Here is a 16,571-nt window from a genome sequence, read left to right as displayed (position 1 = left end):
TCCTGCAGGTTTGTTTGTGTAAAGCAGCTGACATCAGTGATGTCCTGTATTATAAGTCACCATGTAGAAGATCTCTGTATTTTTGAATTTTCATAGTCGGTGCATTGCTCAACACTTTGTTTTTACTAGTCAGAATGTGATTTTTCATGTAAAGTTTGTATAGATTTCTTACCTCGAGCGGTTTTATAACTGTTTGTCTGTATTTTCTGGTCTTCTTTGTAGGCTGTGCTTTTTGTTGGAAAACTGTTCCTACTTTTGTTTCTCCAAAACGGTTATAATAATAAAAAACAAAGTAGCCATTCCTCTTTCCTTCTGTTTGGCAGTGCTTCCCTTTTCTGTGTGATGTTGATTCAGAGAGTTCGTTGCAAAAAAAGCTCCTCCTTGTGTGCAGCTTTGAATATGCAGAGATTCTTTTTAAAACCAGAGCTTAGTTTCTGTCATTCCTCAGTAATTGGCTTCCACACAGCAGATTTCCAGGAGTAAAAGTGACCTGGCTGATGTGAAGGTGTCACCTGAAAGAACCTAATGTTTTGGTACAGTAGCTGTTCAGCGTAACGATTAAATGTTTTATTTTATATTCCATCATTGAACGTGCATTCAGAAGATAAGAGGAGTTTGTCTCAAATAATGTTAATGGGTTTTTTTGTTTGGACAATATTGTCTTTTATTTCTATGTAAATGATGGCGTGAATAAAAATAAAGTGTATTCCAAGGCTGGCTATGACTTGAATAATACTGACATTTCATTTAATTACTGTGCTAAATAGAGTCAATAACAGAATAACAACAGCTTCATTAGAAAATTATTTATGATGTACAGTTAATTCCGAGTTATGTATTGAAACAGAACTGGAAAATAGATATTTAATTTGGAAATGAATGAAAATGAACAATTATAAAAATTAAGTTCATATAGTCTTTTGGTTGCTCCTTTCAGGGATCACCACAGCAGATTGTCCTCTCTCATGGCTGAACAACCTTCTCTGTGTGTCCTCTTTCACTACATCCACGAGTCTTCTGTTTGCCACCACTCAAAAACATTTCCACATAGAAGACGACAAACGAAAATTTTGCTGAAGTTCTTCCGTCCCAGGCGGGGTTTCACTCTTTGGTTTATGCCTTTTCTGTTAAAATTTAAAAAGCAGTTAACTTCAGACTCGTCCACTTTGTGTAGGATCCTCTGAACTCGTACAGTGAAAAACAATATAGTTTTTCACAGTGTAAAAACTATATTGTTAAATTCCAAACATCGATAAGGTGAAACCTTGTGTGGTTTTGACTCATTTTAACGGTTCTTACTTGATTGCTCCTGTGTGAAGGTGATATAGGAGTACACCAAGCTCCCAGCAATGCTGTGGGAAACAAAGATGAGAAAATGTGCTCCTGTATTTATTTTTTTTAAGCGAGTATTGGACTTTTTCCTATCACAGACATTCTAAAACATGGGCAGAGCTTCCAGTTTGGAAAAATGAAGTAAAGGTGGAAGTGGCTTAAACCTGTATTCTATCTGAATGCCACCTAACAGCTTTCTTCCTTGACCACTCTAATAAACACTTTCCTGATGAGTTTATGGCTCAGTCGCTGGGTCATACTAAAGTGGGGAAAAAAATAAAGTCTGTTTTATAAATATTGGTCATAACATGTTGTTAAAAATTAGGATATGAAATTAGGACAGTTTCTAACAGGATTATCTGTGGTGACAAATCGTTTATTCAGTTGATTTTATTTATATAAATATAACTGGTTTCACGGTGCACCCGCCCCACATCATGACACCAAAAAGCATTCACCTTCGAAGTCAAACTTGTGCTTTTTGATTGTGGTGGTAAGCTACAACTTGTACTTTTTGGGCAAATCTGTATCTGTTTTCGATTTGTGTCATCATTTTCTCAAGTTTCACTAACACTTGGCAGTTAGTTGGAAAGTGTCTGCTGACAAGTTGACAAACTATTCCAAACTACTGGCGATCTACTGGCTATCAAAGCAATCACAAGGAGGTTTTTGGTGCAGCACCCTCTTTGCAACTGATTTCATTGGCAACAGCCAGCAGTCTTCAGAAACTAATTGCCAGCTAGCTGGGGACTACACCGGGACACAGTTTTTAGGGGTTTGCCATCCAATCTCTAGCCCTCTTAGCCTTTGAGAATGAAGTCTGAGCTCCTTCCTCCACCCATGTCTGCTATGCTTCTGCAAGCCACTTTGCAACCCTCTTCAGCTCCTCTCTTTGCTGCATCTGAATGAATCAATGCCCTATCTGGTGTTCAGTGAAGTTTACTGCCAATCTCCTCTCATACGCTTTCCACTTACAGTGGGGCAAAAAAGTATTTAGTCAGCCACCGATTGTGCAAGTTCCCCCACTTAAAATGATGACAGAGGTCAGTAATTTGCACCAGAGGTACACTTCAACTGTGAGAGACAGAATGTGAAAAAAAAATCCATGAATTCACATGGTAGGATTTGTAAAGAATTTATTTGTAAATCAGGGTGGAAAATAAGTATTTGGTCACCTCAAACAAGGAAAATCTCTGGCTCTCACAGACCTGTAACGTCTTCTGTAAGAAGCTTTTCTGTCCCCCACTTGTTACCTGTATGAATGGCACCTGTTTGAACTCATCATCTGTATAAAAGACACCTGTCCACAGCCTCAAACAGTCAGACTCCAAACTCCGCCATGGCCAAGACCAAAGAGCTTTCGAAGGACACCAGGAAAAGTATTGTAGACCTGCACCAGACTGGGAAGAGTGAATCTACAATAGGCAAGCAGCTTGGTGTGAAAAAATCAACTGTGGGAGCAATCATCAGAAAATGGAAGACATACAAGACCACTGATAATCTCCCTCGATCTGGGGCTCCACGCAAGATCTCATCCCGTGGGGTCAAAATGATCATGAGAACGGTGAGCAAAGATCCCAGAACCACACGGGGGGACCTGGTGAATGACCTGCAGAGAGCTGGGACCAAAGTAACAAAGGTCACCATCAGTAACACACTACAACGGCAGGGAATCAAATCCCGCAGTGCCAGACGTGTTCCGCTGCTGAAGCCAGTGCATGTCCAGGCCCGTCTGAAGTTTGCCAGAGAGCACATGGATGATACAGCAGAGGATTGGGAGAATGTCATGTGGTCAGATGAAACCAAAGTAGAACTTTTTGGTATAAACTCAACTCGTCGTGTTTGGAGGAAGAAGAATACTGAGTTGCATCCCAAGAACACCATACCTACTGTGAAGCATGGGGGTGGAAACATCATGCTATGGGGCTGTTTTTCTGCCAAGGGGACAGGACGACTGATCCGTGTTAAGGACAGAATGAATGGGGCCATGTATCGTGAGATTTTGAGCCAAAACCTCCTTCCATCAGTGAGAACTTTGAAGATGAAACGAGGCTGGGTCTTCCAACATGACAGTGATCCAAAACACACCGCCCGGGCAACAAAGGAGTGGCTCCGTAAGAAGCATTTGAAAGTCCTGGAGTGGCCTAGCCAGTCTCCAGACCTCAACCCCATAGAAAATCTGTGGCGGGAGTTGAAAGTCGGTGTTGCTCGGCGACAGCCCCAAAACATCACTGCTCTCGAGAAGATCTGCATGGAGGAATGGGCCAAAATACCAGCTACTGTGTGTGCAAACCTGGTAAAGACCTATAGTAAACGTTTGACCTCTGTTATTGCCAACAAAGGTTATGTTACAAAGTATTGAGTTGTATTTTTGTTATTGACCAAATACTTATTTTCCACCCTGATTTACGAATAAATTCTTTACAAATCCTACCATGTGGATTCATGGATTTTTTTTTTCACATTCTGTCTCTCACAGTTGAAGTGTACCTCTGGTGCAAATTACTGACCTCTGTCATCATTTTAGGTGGGGGAACTTGCACAATCGGTGGCTGACTAAATACTTTTTTGCCCCACTGTATGTCTGGACACACAAGGAAGCCCCAGAACAAAAATATCTCGATCATCTTTGAACTGCACTGGTCCTAAATCAGCTCAACAGTTCAGCTGTTCAATCTGTCTTACCTGATGTTCAGACCTATAAAGTTAGTCCAGGTGAATATGTAGTCCCCTCCAAACACCATTCCAATGTATGTCACGAGGATATTCTGTGGATGTCGCAGGGAAAGTCACTGCACATGTACGCACTACACATCAAACTGTGAGCGTGAGCCAGCCTGAGATGACTCACCTTAATACAGCCAATGATGGAGGTGGTGAGTGCGGAGTTGTACTGTGTGCACAGCATGATGGAGTACATCAAAATAAATCTGTGCAATGAAGCGAAGCAGAGTTAGACGAAAAGACCAAAGTGGGCAATCATGGAATAAACAATGACGATTAGGCGTCTACTTTACCCCATGACACAGGAGAGCACAAACTGCACAGCAAACATGCGATCAGACCAACCATTATACTCCAGCCCCTGTACCCGAACACCCACGCACACACACACACAGCACTGATTATCTGAGCTCTCTGACTCTTAAGTCTTACAAACCAATCAGTGTTTGAAAACTTACCATTTGCAAGTCCCCTGAGTAGTAAGCGTACGCCAGAGTGGGGAAAATCATTATCAAAGCATTGTAATAAAGAAGACCATATTTGCCCAGCTCCTGTGTGGATGGGAGAAGATGACCCTTTAAAGTCTTCATGACAAACAGCCAGTGTATATACTGTGTGACCTGCTGCTCTGCTCACCTTGGAGTCCAGCTTCTGCTTCACATATGCCCCACTGGCTGCTGTCAGAACATTATTCAGCATTATGAATACGTATCCTTCCAAATCAAAAGCTAAGTCGGCGCTACAAAGCAAAAAACGCCACAGAACGTGGCAAAAAAAATCACACACGTGCCTCTTCATAAAGCCCGAAGCGGATGGCGGTGTCTGTGTATGTGACCGTCTCACCTGGCCGCGATGAAAGCACCAAAGATCATGGTGAACACCGTCATTTTAATGGAGGTAGAAAAGGTCTTTCTGTGAGGAAAGTAGACGGGTGGCAGTGTTAAAATCAGTTATTTATGCAGAAAATCTGAGAGAGAGAAAAATATTTTCTTACTTTAGCAAGAATCCCTCAAACACCATGGTAAGAAAAATACTGAACCTCCTCAGCACAGTAAACATGGGTAAACTGAGGCAGAAAAATACAAGCTGTTAAGTTTGGCAAGTCACATTTGGGACGCTGCGTCTCGTGTCATGTTCTATGAAGTTCTCACTTGAGGCGCTGGGTCCCAAACAGTCCTGATATTTGATTCCCGACATACAACAGTGGCAGTGGGAACATCTGGAAAGACAGGGTATGTGTGAAATGCGATGACCAGTTCTTCATCTTTTGATTTTCAGCTTTATAAATCCCCACCTCACCTTGCGTGGAATACTCGAATCCAAATCTGGAAATGAGATAACTCCCAACATCTTCCCAATCCTCAGAACTACAACCGTAGCCAGCATCTGCAAAGGAAAGGGGGGCACGGCACATCAGACGGTGCTACCACATAAACAGAAAACAGCTTTAAAGAGATGCTTACTTGGCCAATTCCAACGCATGTTGATGACGGGAATCTGTAAAACAAGACGACACGACTCAGTCATATGAATGATGCTTTACCTGACATTCCATTACAGACGATATGAGGATGAGAAGCTTCATTTCCTGGAAGTTGTCCACTTTTTTGGAGGACTTTCTGGTTTTCATCTTGTTTATGCCCAACTCTGACCCTCACACATATTGAGATTCATAAGAGGTTTGATGTGTTACGCATTTGTAGTGGGGCAAAGGTTACGTCAAAGGTGCGTGTCCTGTGGTACCTAAAGTTTCACCTGGACACATTTCTCTGACAGTTTTCAGATGTCCAGCTTCGTTTATCTGACACCCCTTCTTCTTCTTCTTATTGATAACGGTGTAAAATTGGTCAAACGTGCCCCACCAATCAGCAGCTAACTTAGACTTTGCACCTTTACCTGAAGTTTGTGAGGACGCTTTTGTTGACGACGACGATGACAAACGAGCTGACTCCGTAAAAGACCGCCGCTAACAGCTTCAGCAGCACCGCTGAGGTGTCCCCGGATGTTTGTCTTTCGGTTGTGGAGGATGTTCCCTCAGACGACAAGCTCTTTTGGCCGGGCTCACCCCGACGTTTGACGTGCGCCGCCATCAGAGGGGTCGACAAAGTTTGTTTAAAAAAAAAAAAGGAACTCCAATAGGTCTTCTCGCGCATGCGTGACAGACTGTGCTCGGTAATCCCGTCGGCGAAGAAGGAAATGGAAAGGAGGGAAACATCCCAATGTTTAAGACTCTTTGAAAAATGTTTTAATTCAGCTATGTCTATCTTAATTGACCTAAATAAAAGCTGGTTTAACTTCTATGTGCAAGCATGACTTCCACAAAATAGCGTCTTAATTTTATGCTGTAGTAACACACCTAGCTACAACCAAAAAAGCTAACCACCTTCATAACCACTGAAATAACCAGGATTTGTTAAAGTGCCAGCCACACGGGCAAGAAAAATGACAGTAAACCCTTCTTTTTCGCCTCAGGTGTGTAGTATCAGGCTACTTGTTTTGCTGCTTTCCCCTAATCCTTGTAATCCCTACAAGTTTGACTTTTTAAACGACTTTCTTTCACTCCAGCCTAGACAGGCCCTGAATAAACCACAACCTCATGTTTGCAACATGGAAGGTTTTCTGTCATGAAGTAATTTCCAGAATTTATGTATGTTTGAGACCTAATATGTTTACTTTAAATGGTAAACAGACTGTAGTGAATAGGATTTATGAAGGGGTTATATATAAGATAATTACCTGTTTTGCAAGTATCTTTATGACTGCGTTGCGTTCTCATCCTTTTTGGTCCCTTAAAAGTATCTCTATAACATCTATAATATCCATTTGTTACAGTGTTGCTGCTCTCTTTGGCCTGATCTCTTTTTAAAAAAAGGCATTTTTAACAGTAATGAAATGTTTTACCCGGATAAATGAAGGATATATACAACAGTCACTTTGCCAAAAACTGATTTCAGCTTCTACCTTGAGACAGGAGTGTTATTGCCAGCTCAAAATGACTCCATATTATCCATGACAGATATGTCTGACAGATTACAGGCTAACAAGTCATTTACAACAGTTTAAATTCCCATAAAAACAACATCCTGTTTCTTTCACTCTAGCCTAAATGAGGAACTGGCACTGAATAAACTACCGAAAACAGCACATCTGTGAATGCATTTAAAGGAGCCACTGACAGAGCAGACGTAACACCTCTAAAGCATTTTTATTAGAACAGGGATGTTTGCAGAGAAAGTTTTAATGTCATGTGGCTCAAACGGTCCTACGAGGAAAACTGCTCCAGCCTGTTGTATCAGCGCGTCGCCAGCAAGTCTTTGCAGAGCGCGACAAGTAAAGCTTTAAAAATTCACTCCATCAGGTCTTCGGTGTGACACCCCCACCCCAGCCTGCACCCACCCCAACCCACACACCTGCTTTTATTAAAAGAAAAAAAAAAAACCTAAAATGCTTGCTGGAAAATGCTGAGACAGGCAGCTGAGAGCACCTTTAACTCACATTTTACATTCTGTAGCTTGTTCCACAATGACCGCTGACATTTCTTTCAGACAAATTATGCATCGATGCTTGTTCACAGATTAAAATAAAAATAAGATTACAAAAAAATCCAAAAACAAAATAAAACACCAAATATGGTTTAAAGTAAAAGGGAAGAAAAACAATCTTCGGAGGAATTGGTGCTAATAAAACCAAGTGCTTTGAGATCTGAAAGACAGTACAGATACTCTAAAAGAGCGAGATATGTTCATGGTCTAGCTACGCTATCATTCTCACCTACATTTCAACAATCACTTCATAAAAGACATTAAGAACTACTTCAGGCGACAACTTGCACTCTCCTGTTTGAGAACGCCAAGTTCAGCAGAGAAAATGCTTCAATCCTAAGCAACTAGCTGTCAAAAATCACACGCACGCTCTCACGCTTTGCTGCAAACAACACACACTCACACAAACACACGCCCGCACGCATATTCTTAACAAAACAAAAAACAAAAACAATATTTGCTTAGTGGTCCTGAAATTACAAGTTGTATAGCCTGTATGACCTAAGAGGACCAGCCTAAAGATACATTGGGCCCCGGTACACCCTTGGAAAAAAGAAATATAAGTGGGTAGCACTTCTGGATCAGGGGATGTGAAACACTACTAACCACTGGTCCACCAAAAAAGAGGCAAACTATCAAAACAAAACAAAAAACAATAAGAGGCATCAACTTTCACTGCACGACAAGCAGAAAAATACCAAGCTTTAGTAGAAGTCACATTTAACCTGGTTACCCATCCTCAACTTGTGCCTCACAAAGGGATGGATAGTCAGGATCCAAGTAATTACACTTTAAATGCATGTTAAGCCGTACTTCAGACATCTAGTACAAGTACAAGGTTCTAATGTAGTGTAGTGCTACCACATCAGCGTGTATTACTGGGAGGGCCAAAAAATACACTCCAGTACAAAGCCTTTTCTAAAGTTGACCCCATAATACTGAGCTGAAGTCGTTACAGGGAGAAGAGGAATACACACACTTCAATCTAATTGCAGAAATGCAGAAATTCAAGCAGCACAAAAAATATCAATGAAGTATGCGTAATCTCTGGGGGAAAAAAAGAAAAGAAAAAAAGTATGAAAACATCCCTGCTTTCATGTTCCTAAATACAAAACTTCAGTGTAACAAGAGGTCCTTTTCTGCCCTTTTTTTTGTCTTTTAGTCTCCTTTAAAACAGGTAAAATTTAAGTCCTTGGGTGATGTGAGTGGGGTATGGGATGACAGTCTTCTTGTGTCATTTATTTTTTTTCCTCTGTTTTTCTTATATACTTGAAGATGTGGTAAGCATGCAAGCCTCGTAGAGGAGGGGCCCGGAAGGGCTGATGGGTGGGCTGGTGGTGAAAGAGGGAGCCTTTTTAGGCCAGGGCCGGGAAGGCCTCAGGATCATCCACATTGGGGACTGACACTCCACTAGCCTGGTGGGAACAAGCACACAAGAACCAGGACAACGTTAGGACGGCTTGAAATGAAGCTGGTTTACATGCAGTTCCTCCACTGGCCACTTGAGGCTGGCTCCAAAAGGGAGTCAATCCTTATACTCGCATGTTAAAATGCAGAACTTCACTGAAGAAAAGCATTTACAGCCTGCTACAAAAACAGTTTCATCTCTGTAACCAATAACCCCCATCATTACTCCTTCTATAACATACCCATTAAAGCTGTTAAAATACTCATAAATAATGCAGTTTTAGGGCCACTTTGAGTGACAGGCAGATGCCTACACAGGTGTCTGTGGCTACTATTATACCTGGGAGGCTTCACCTCTATTAATTGAAGTCACTGAACTGTATCACTGTGTGTCTGTAGGGCTCGGGCCTACAGTCACACCGTACTTTTGATTGTACGGTTAACAATCAAAAGTCCAAGGATGCTGATCTGGTGTGTGAATCTATCAAGTTTGTAAGTGTTAGCTGGAAAAACAACAGCGCGTATTATCTCTCAATCAAACTAAACAACAGCAAAAAGATCTCACCTCGCATAATGCAAAATTTTAGGTTTTAAAAAATGGAACGACCCAACCCAGAGACAAGTTGGGTGGAGTAGCTACATCGTTTAATCTACGAATTCTGGGCTGTGGGTTGGTGATAGCTGAGGCACATGGTGTATAAAAAGTCAGCAATGTCCTGCAGACTCAATAACCGTGTGACCTTCACAACATGTGTTTCTATGGATGAGCAGCTGACGTAGGTGTAAAGTGAAGGAGGCAGTGCTCCTATCAATGGAGTGTATGTAAATTGTCTTTATATGCGGTCAGCTGTAGTGCTGAATCCATCAGTCACCTCTGTAGCTCCCTTCAGTTACAGGGAGCTTGTTAGTATCTTAAAGCTTACTTTTGATTTTCGGGCTCAAAAGTAAGTTTTTCACGTTACAAGAGGCTTTTGACACTTCTGCTGGGACTGTACCTGGATTTGTACATATTATAAACATGTATATTTATGATTTTGTCTGCATAGAGGAAAATATTTGGAACTCCTCTAAGACATTTTTTATCCATAGCATAACATTTTTTTCAGCTTTTAACCAGTTTTGTTAATTAATTCAAGCATAATCCACATTTCTGCTCAAATAGTCAAAAACAAACAAGAAACAGTATAGATGTGTCAAAGAGGATAACACTGACTTATTGTCTTTACTAAGCTAGTAAATACATGGACATTAAATGAAGTTCTAACAACTATAGCGTATATTTAGATGTACACATACACACACTCTGTGATACAGACTGGGTGTAGCTTTGCCAAAAAATATCTTAGACTGACTAACATTCGCCTGAAACCCATTATTAATATGAATGTCAAATTTATTGACAATGAAAAAAAAGAAAAGAAAGGAAAAAGCAGGTGCTTTATTCAAATTTAGACACCAGTATTTAGGACAATTCCCTGCTTGACTAACATGAGGTCAGTAACGGAGTTTTGCGTGGTGGAGCATGTGTTCAGTGCTCTGTTATTACAGGGTCTTAGTGATCCACAGCAGGTTTTTCCAACTCAGTGATTTTACAGCCGGTTCGGTCAGAGAGCCAACTCTTTTGTGCAGAACACTAAACCTTTGTTGTCGGCAGTGATGGCAGCTGGGTTTTTTTGCCATTACCTTTTCGGAACGTCCTCCCCCGCGTGCCGTCCTGCTGCCTCCCCCGCCGCGGCCTCCCCTCCCACCACGTGCGCCCCCACGCCCGCGACCGGGGCGGCCAAGGTCTCCGAAGTTGATCTCCAGCTGAGATGTGATGTCGTTGGCTGGTTTGCGGAAATGGTGGTCACTGGACTCGTCAGCGGCGGCCTGCTGATAAAGAACCGTAGATGGCCATCACGCTAGATGTCAACTGTGCTCGGATCAGAAATGCAGCGTTCCATCAGTGAGCTCTGCTTCTTACCATGCCTTCAGCTTTAATGTCTTCTCAGTATTTTAAAAAGGTATCGCCACTGAGTCGCAGCTAACACTGAACATTTGCATGGGCTGAGTGAATGAAAAAACAAGTGTGAGTAATGCAGGTACCTTGTGGTAGAGATTGTGCGATTCTGCTTCTGTCTCTGCGGTGTCGATCAAAGCCCCAACAGGTCTCTGGAAATTGAACAAACCACAGTTATTTTTAGACAGCAGAGTGACCACCAACCAAACAGCCTGAGCATGTTTACCTGACACTAACCACGCACATCACAGCAAGCCTGTCACTATTGCCTATTTAAATGCAGTTACTTACAAGGATACATGCTGTCCACTTTAAACATGGTTAAGGAAAACAAACCTAAATAGCTATATCAGCTGTGACCTGTCAGTGTCTATAGCCAGATTTCTGTCTGTCTCTCACACACACACACACACACACACACACACACACACACACACACACACACACACACACACACACACAGCTGTGTTTGCTTCGGATTACTCCTCACCCCCTACCCAACCCTGTGGCTTGTCACTGCAGGGCAACCTGCACGTGGCGAATAAAGCCTTGATTGATTGATTGATTGACTTCAAAGTAAACAACTGGAATAATCACAATAAACTTAAAATCATCAGCGTGCAAGTCTAAGCCTGACTAGATCTGATGCAGAACAGTTAATTACTGAATGACTGTTCAGAATGTATTGATGTACAACTGTAGCCTCAACAGATGTACGACAGAAAATGTAACCAATCATGGTGGAAAGTAAGACAAATGACAGCCAGGATGATTGTGCGTGACTCTGATGGAGAAAATAACCTGTTTTATGCAGGTGGCGTCAGAGCACCACGTAACCACACTTTGCACATGCATGTGGACATCAACCTGCATGTAATGAAGGCTGCACTTGCCAAGCTAATCTAATAATGTGTGTGCAACGCTACACATTTCAGAAAAGCAACTTTGAGACACATCCACACTAACTAGCTGAAGCTCCACACAAGACCTTCTTATAGCAGCCGTCCTTGGCTTTTCACGTTTGTACAATCTCACCACATCTCATCGGCTTTACTGCTGGTGATGCACGGTGGTTAGTAACCTGCGTTGTTTAAAGACAGTTGGCAAGGAGCTTCTACCTGCATCACCGCCCAAGCTGACAGTACTAGGGTATTACATCCTATGAAGCACCAGTAAAAACCAAGGGAAAACAGTCTATATAATGGGGTTTGCAGACAAAAAAAAAAGTCTCTTTACTTTGTAATAACTTAATGACTGTTTCAACATGCACATGCCCAAAAGCAATATGTTCCAGTTATTATATAAACTGATTAACAGTTTCCAATGGCTTTTAAATATATGCGCAATAGTTTTTGACTTGTAAATTAGTCCCCAGGAACATCCCAAGTGTAGATGGCAAAGGTCTTTTTCAGGGAGCCAAAGGACTAAAACTTAAAGGTCTAAGCTGCGGGCGAGAAAAGCTTTCAGCACACCACACTCACGTCTTCGCTCTTGGACTTGTGCAGCACGTATCCTTTCTTCCACTGGCTGTCGGCTCCCTCGTTGGGCTTGCGGATGTTGAACTCCACCTTGGTGCGCTCCTTGTCCTGCATGGCCTTCCACTCGTCCAGGGTCATCTCTTTGGGGCCTTCATTTTTCACCTCTTCGACCTCGTTCTCTCTGCAATGCCAGGAACACACAACACTGTAGGAACTCGCCAATCCTCTTACCTCTATACATGCCCTCTAATCCTGAGGCCAAAAGGTCAGAGGCAGCGTTTAACAAAATCGCCCTTGTTGCGTCACAACAGCAGTGCAAACGCTAACGGAAACGCAATGTGACAACTTATTAACTTTGCACACGGGGATCCTTTTTCATCCAAACATCCAACATCCATCCAACACAAGGACACAGGATTCTCACTTGTTCTCGGAGCCAGCAGGCGCGTTTTCCTCGCCCTCTGGGGTCGTCTCAGGGGGAGCGGTTTGTTCAGCCTCACTGGGAACAAAGATGCACAACCTCTGTATGAGTAATGGTAAGCGTCCTCTAGCTGAAACATTAACTGTCTGAGCCTCTTCATAAAGGAAACAGCGACACTTCAAGCTTAAAGCGAACAGGGAAACATCCCAAGACATCCTTAAACTGCAGCATCCTGTGATATGACAAAACCAGAAGCACTTCAAAAGAGAGAGAGTGCACACAGTCTGTAAAAATATCACATGCGCCTCATTATCCTGCTGACAGCGGCGCTCCGACAAACAGGCCATGTGTCTGTTTGGGGAAACTCACCTCACTTCGTCCTTCACGTTGCCCCAGTTGTGCGAGCCGCTTCCGCCGCGCTTCTCCTCGCTCTTCGGAGTGCTGCAGCGAAAACAGAAAGGGAAGACGGCCAACGGTGTATGAGTTCTCTTAAATTCTCTCGGACCTCAGTGAGGGGCTCTTCTCATTAAGGGAAGTGCTGATTACAGCCTGAGACAACATAAAGAACCACTTTCTTGAGATGCTGTTCCCCCTGGACTCTCACAGAACCCATATAGTCAGGAGCTGCTGGGTCTAGGACTCTAGTAGAGCAGCTTTGCATGATTTACAGATCAAAATAATCTCTTTTTGTAATCTTATACAGGGCCTTGGTAAAGCCCTTCAGTTGATTATCCAATCAAAACTATATTTTAGCCCCTTCCCCCTTTAAACTAGCTTTCTTCTGATTGGCTGCCCCTCATAAACAGAAGGAGTGAACAGCAGTGTGCCTGACACAACCTATGTTTCTGACATCATACACAGCAAAGACTGGAAAAAATAAGCGCTTGTTTATTTATCTTTGAGCTCAGAGATTACCGGCGTGTATGCTGATCTCATTATTAGAAACTGTACGCATATTTAGTATAAACATCTATTGTTGTAACAGTATTTACATGACAAAATAGGAAAATAATATAAAGCATAATAGCTTTCATGCACTGGTAGGCGATTTCTACTCATGACCTCAGCTCAGCGCATACTTACGATTTGTCGTTGCTGCTGTGTCTGTCGAAGTCTCGTTTGCCACGGGAGTCAAAGCCGTCGCCTCGGCCCATGCCCCGCCCTCTTCCACCACGCCCGCCCCGGCCGCCACCACGCCCTCTCGGGGGCCTGTCTCCAGAAGGCCTGGTGCACAGAAACAGATGCAATTTAAAACACGAGGATGAACGTGATGTTAAGAGAAACATGCACTCCATCAACAACAGTTGCAAGCTCTCAAACCCTGCACACGTCTTGTCAATGCGCCTACATCTGCACCAGCCGGCATGTTTTAAATAAGCCCTCCATCCCTCTCATCATTGCTGCTCACTTTTCCACAGTAAACTCTCCAGCCCCCTCGGGTTTGTCCTCAGCAGGTTTCTCAAAGCGGCGCTCGCGGGGTGGTCTTCGGTCCGGCCTCTTGTCTCCAGGTCGCCCTTCACCCTGCACACCCTGGTGCTGGGAACCAGACTGGCCCTGCTGGTCTGCTCTTCTTCCCACCCGCCTGATACCTGCAAATCAAAGGAGCACAAGCTGAATTTATGCTCAGCTGTGTTGTTTAGATTTTAGACCGTGTGTGTGTGGGAAAATGCTAAACAAAACGAGAAAACAACAAATGCATCACCTGATGTGTGGTCTCCCATCATCTCCTTTCAGCAGTACACACAATGAGAACTTAATGTAACTGCACTGAAGATGGCTCTATTTACTTGCTTTGGATGAATTCAATTAAGACCAATACACTAATAAGATTAGTTGGGGATAATAACAAGAGCAGCGCTCTGTCTAGTCTTCCCAGCACAGGTGATGCCTTTTCCTTTCTCCCTACATTTGCTTTGCAAAGTCAGAAGCTGCTAATAGAGCTGTATCCTCCACACAGAAACCCAACACTGCACCTTCCTGTCAAACGCTAGCAGAAACCATTTCTGCAACACAGGCTCGCCAGTCTGCACCTCGCTGCTGGCTTTAGCCCGCTCTGGTTCGGTACGTGTTCAAGTCCAGCTACGTTCCGTCTGCGAGGCTTTATTTTTAGTCTGTCCTCTAATAACAGCAGCACAGGGTCCATATTGACCTCACGCTGTGTCTCGCTCAGCCGAGTCGAGCTAACGTGGCTAACGGGAGCTGCACATGACAGTTGCTACGAAAAGCAAAAATAAACATGCATCGCTCATTAGCGAGAGAAGCAGGTGCATTGTTTCCCTTCCTTTCTTTTTCATTACCTTCTTTCTTCAGGGGGACTGGCGCCTGGGTCTCCTCCTTTTTGTCCAGCAGAGGGTTCTTTCTGTCCTTCTGTGACTCCTTCTTCGGCTGCTTAGCGGCTTGAGCCGCGGTCTTGGTGGAAGCAGCGGCGGCCCCCTCCTTCTTCTTGTTTTCGGCAGCCTTCAGGATCTCGAAAGGGTCGGACTCATCGTCCAATAACTGGTCGAACCGGTTGGTCACGACACAGCCGAAGCCTTCTTGCAGTTGTCCGGGCATGATGGCGCCCCTTCAACGGGATTCACCTCCGATTCTACGAGGCTTGATGCGACCAGTTCGCTGGATGCTGCCACAAGATGGCTGGGAAAGCTGCCCCTTCTCTTCCGGTGCGAGCATCATCCGGGACATCGTGCAGCGCACACCAATGTGTGCACGCGTCGGCTGCAATGTTTTTATTTACATTACGTAACGCTACGCTCATGTCCTCCGCGAGTAATCCGCATTTCTGAGAAGGTGTCACATGCATAGAAGTTACAGGTACTGATGAGAGTAACTTTATAACTGCAGACTTCATGCAGAATAAACACAAGGCCTAAACTGTGCCCACTTATACCTGGATACATCTGTATGTGCAGCTACACCTCATCCTGATGCTTCTGACAGGCACATCATCAGATTAAGTCGGATTTGCCAGTTTATAAATAATAATAATAAAAGGGTGGTGTGGGTAGGGCCAACAGGGACATGCTGAGTATCAGCAGAATCAGCTCTTTAGGTTCACCGAGAAAGCTGTCACACGGGTTGAACAAAAATATCGAGGAAATATCTCCAGGTATTAAATGTTGGCCCAGTTTTTTTTGTTGTTGTTGTTTTTTAAAGTGTGCTGAGGTTTGTCCTGGAGCGTCTCAAATGGACAGGAAGTTGACTGTGTTCACTTGGATTTAGGTTTTCAATTTTTGTATTTTATCCTTCTGCAGTCTCAAAGTGAAGCTGTCCAGATGAAGAGTCGGCTTTCTGCCATTTCATTTTTGTAATAACAAGAGAAAACTGGTACAGTGTGCCACTGGATTTACACTTACAGTCTGCAGATTCTCCATTAAACATTTAATAGGTTTGATAAAATATCGTTTTAGAGAGACATTTCTGCATAACTGTAAAGCTGGGCTTTGTCTCTGAAATGTGTCCGGAGTTCAAGGCATGATAATGTGAAAAAATGTACTTTTAATTTGCTTACTACACTACTTCCACTACTTTCCTGTAATTTACAAGAAGAGCTTGAAACCAAAAGGAGACATGCATCGCACGTGGTCAGCGCGGCTTTACTTAAGGCAAAACTTCAGAGGGATATACGATGAAGGATAAAAAATAAAGTCGCCAAAATATATCGATACTTG

At 43.2% G+C, this 16,571-nt stretch overlaps 2 protein-coding genes across 4 annotated transcripts; both read right to left on the bottom strand.

Moving 5' to 3' along the window:
• Positions 1–459: 459 nt before the first annotated feature.
• Positions 460–6,183, bottom strand: LOC146648475 (nucleotide sugar transporter SLC35D2-like). 2 transcript variants are annotated; one of them, XM_085390129.1, is made up of 13 exons: positions 5,953–6,183; positions 5,520–5,553; positions 5,356–5,442; positions 5,208–5,275; positions 5,051–5,122; positions 4,900–4,968; positions 4,693–4,795; positions 4,515–4,607; positions 4,350–4,417; positions 4,184–4,262; positions 4,018–4,100; positions 1,300–1,352; positions 460–1,124 (listed from the first exon to the last, which is right to left on the bottom strand). In XM_085390129.1, exons 1-13 carry the CDS (start codon positions 6,144–6,146, stop codon positions 1,114–1,116), a joined length of 1,014 nt encoding a protein of 337 aa, XP_085246255.1. In that variant the 5' UTR covers positions 6,147–6,183; the 3' UTR covers positions 460–1,113. The 2 variants fall into 2 exon arrangements, 1 of the variants encoding a protein (XP_085246255.1); XR_014908589.1 differs by lacking the exons at positions 460–1,124; positions 1,300–1,352 and adding an exon at positions 1,361–2,302 and having other exon boundaries at positions 3,910–4,100.
• Positions 6,184–7,245: 1,062 nt separating this feature from the next.
• Positions 7,246–15,569, bottom strand: serbp1b (SERPINE1 mRNA binding protein 1b). 2 transcript variants are annotated; one of them, XM_085390128.1, is made up of 9 exons: positions 15,201–15,569; positions 14,312–14,492; positions 13,987–14,127; positions 13,273–13,344; positions 12,907–12,981; positions 12,486–12,663; positions 11,091–11,156; positions 10,689–10,874; positions 7,246–9,013 (listed from the first exon to the last, which is right to left on the bottom strand). In XM_085390128.1, the coding sequence occupies exons 1-9, from the start codon at positions 15,454–15,456 to the stop codon at positions 8,954–8,956; spliced, it is 1,215 nt and encodes a 404-aa protein (XP_085246254.1). In that variant the 5' UTR covers positions 15,457–15,569; the 3' UTR covers positions 7,246–8,953. The 2 variants fall into 2 exon arrangements, with proteins under 2 accessions (XP_085246254.1, XP_085246253.1); XM_085390127.1 differs by having other exon boundaries at positions 10,689–10,877; positions 15,201–15,568.
• Between the last annotated feature and the right edge of the window lie 1,002 nt (positions 15,570–16,571).

Source organism: Rhamphochromis longiceps, linkage group LG18 (assembly GCF_057381845.1).
Source record: "Rhamphochromis longiceps isolate RC_006_pf linkage group LG18, R_longiceps_female_GT1.1, whole genome shotgun sequence".
Lineage (NCBI taxonomy): Eukaryota > Metazoa > Chordata > Actinopteri > Cichliformes > Cichlidae > Rhamphochromis > Rhamphochromis longiceps.
The sequence above is the reverse complement of the archived record's forward strand: the minus strand, read 5'-3'. Positions and strand labels throughout refer to the sequence as shown.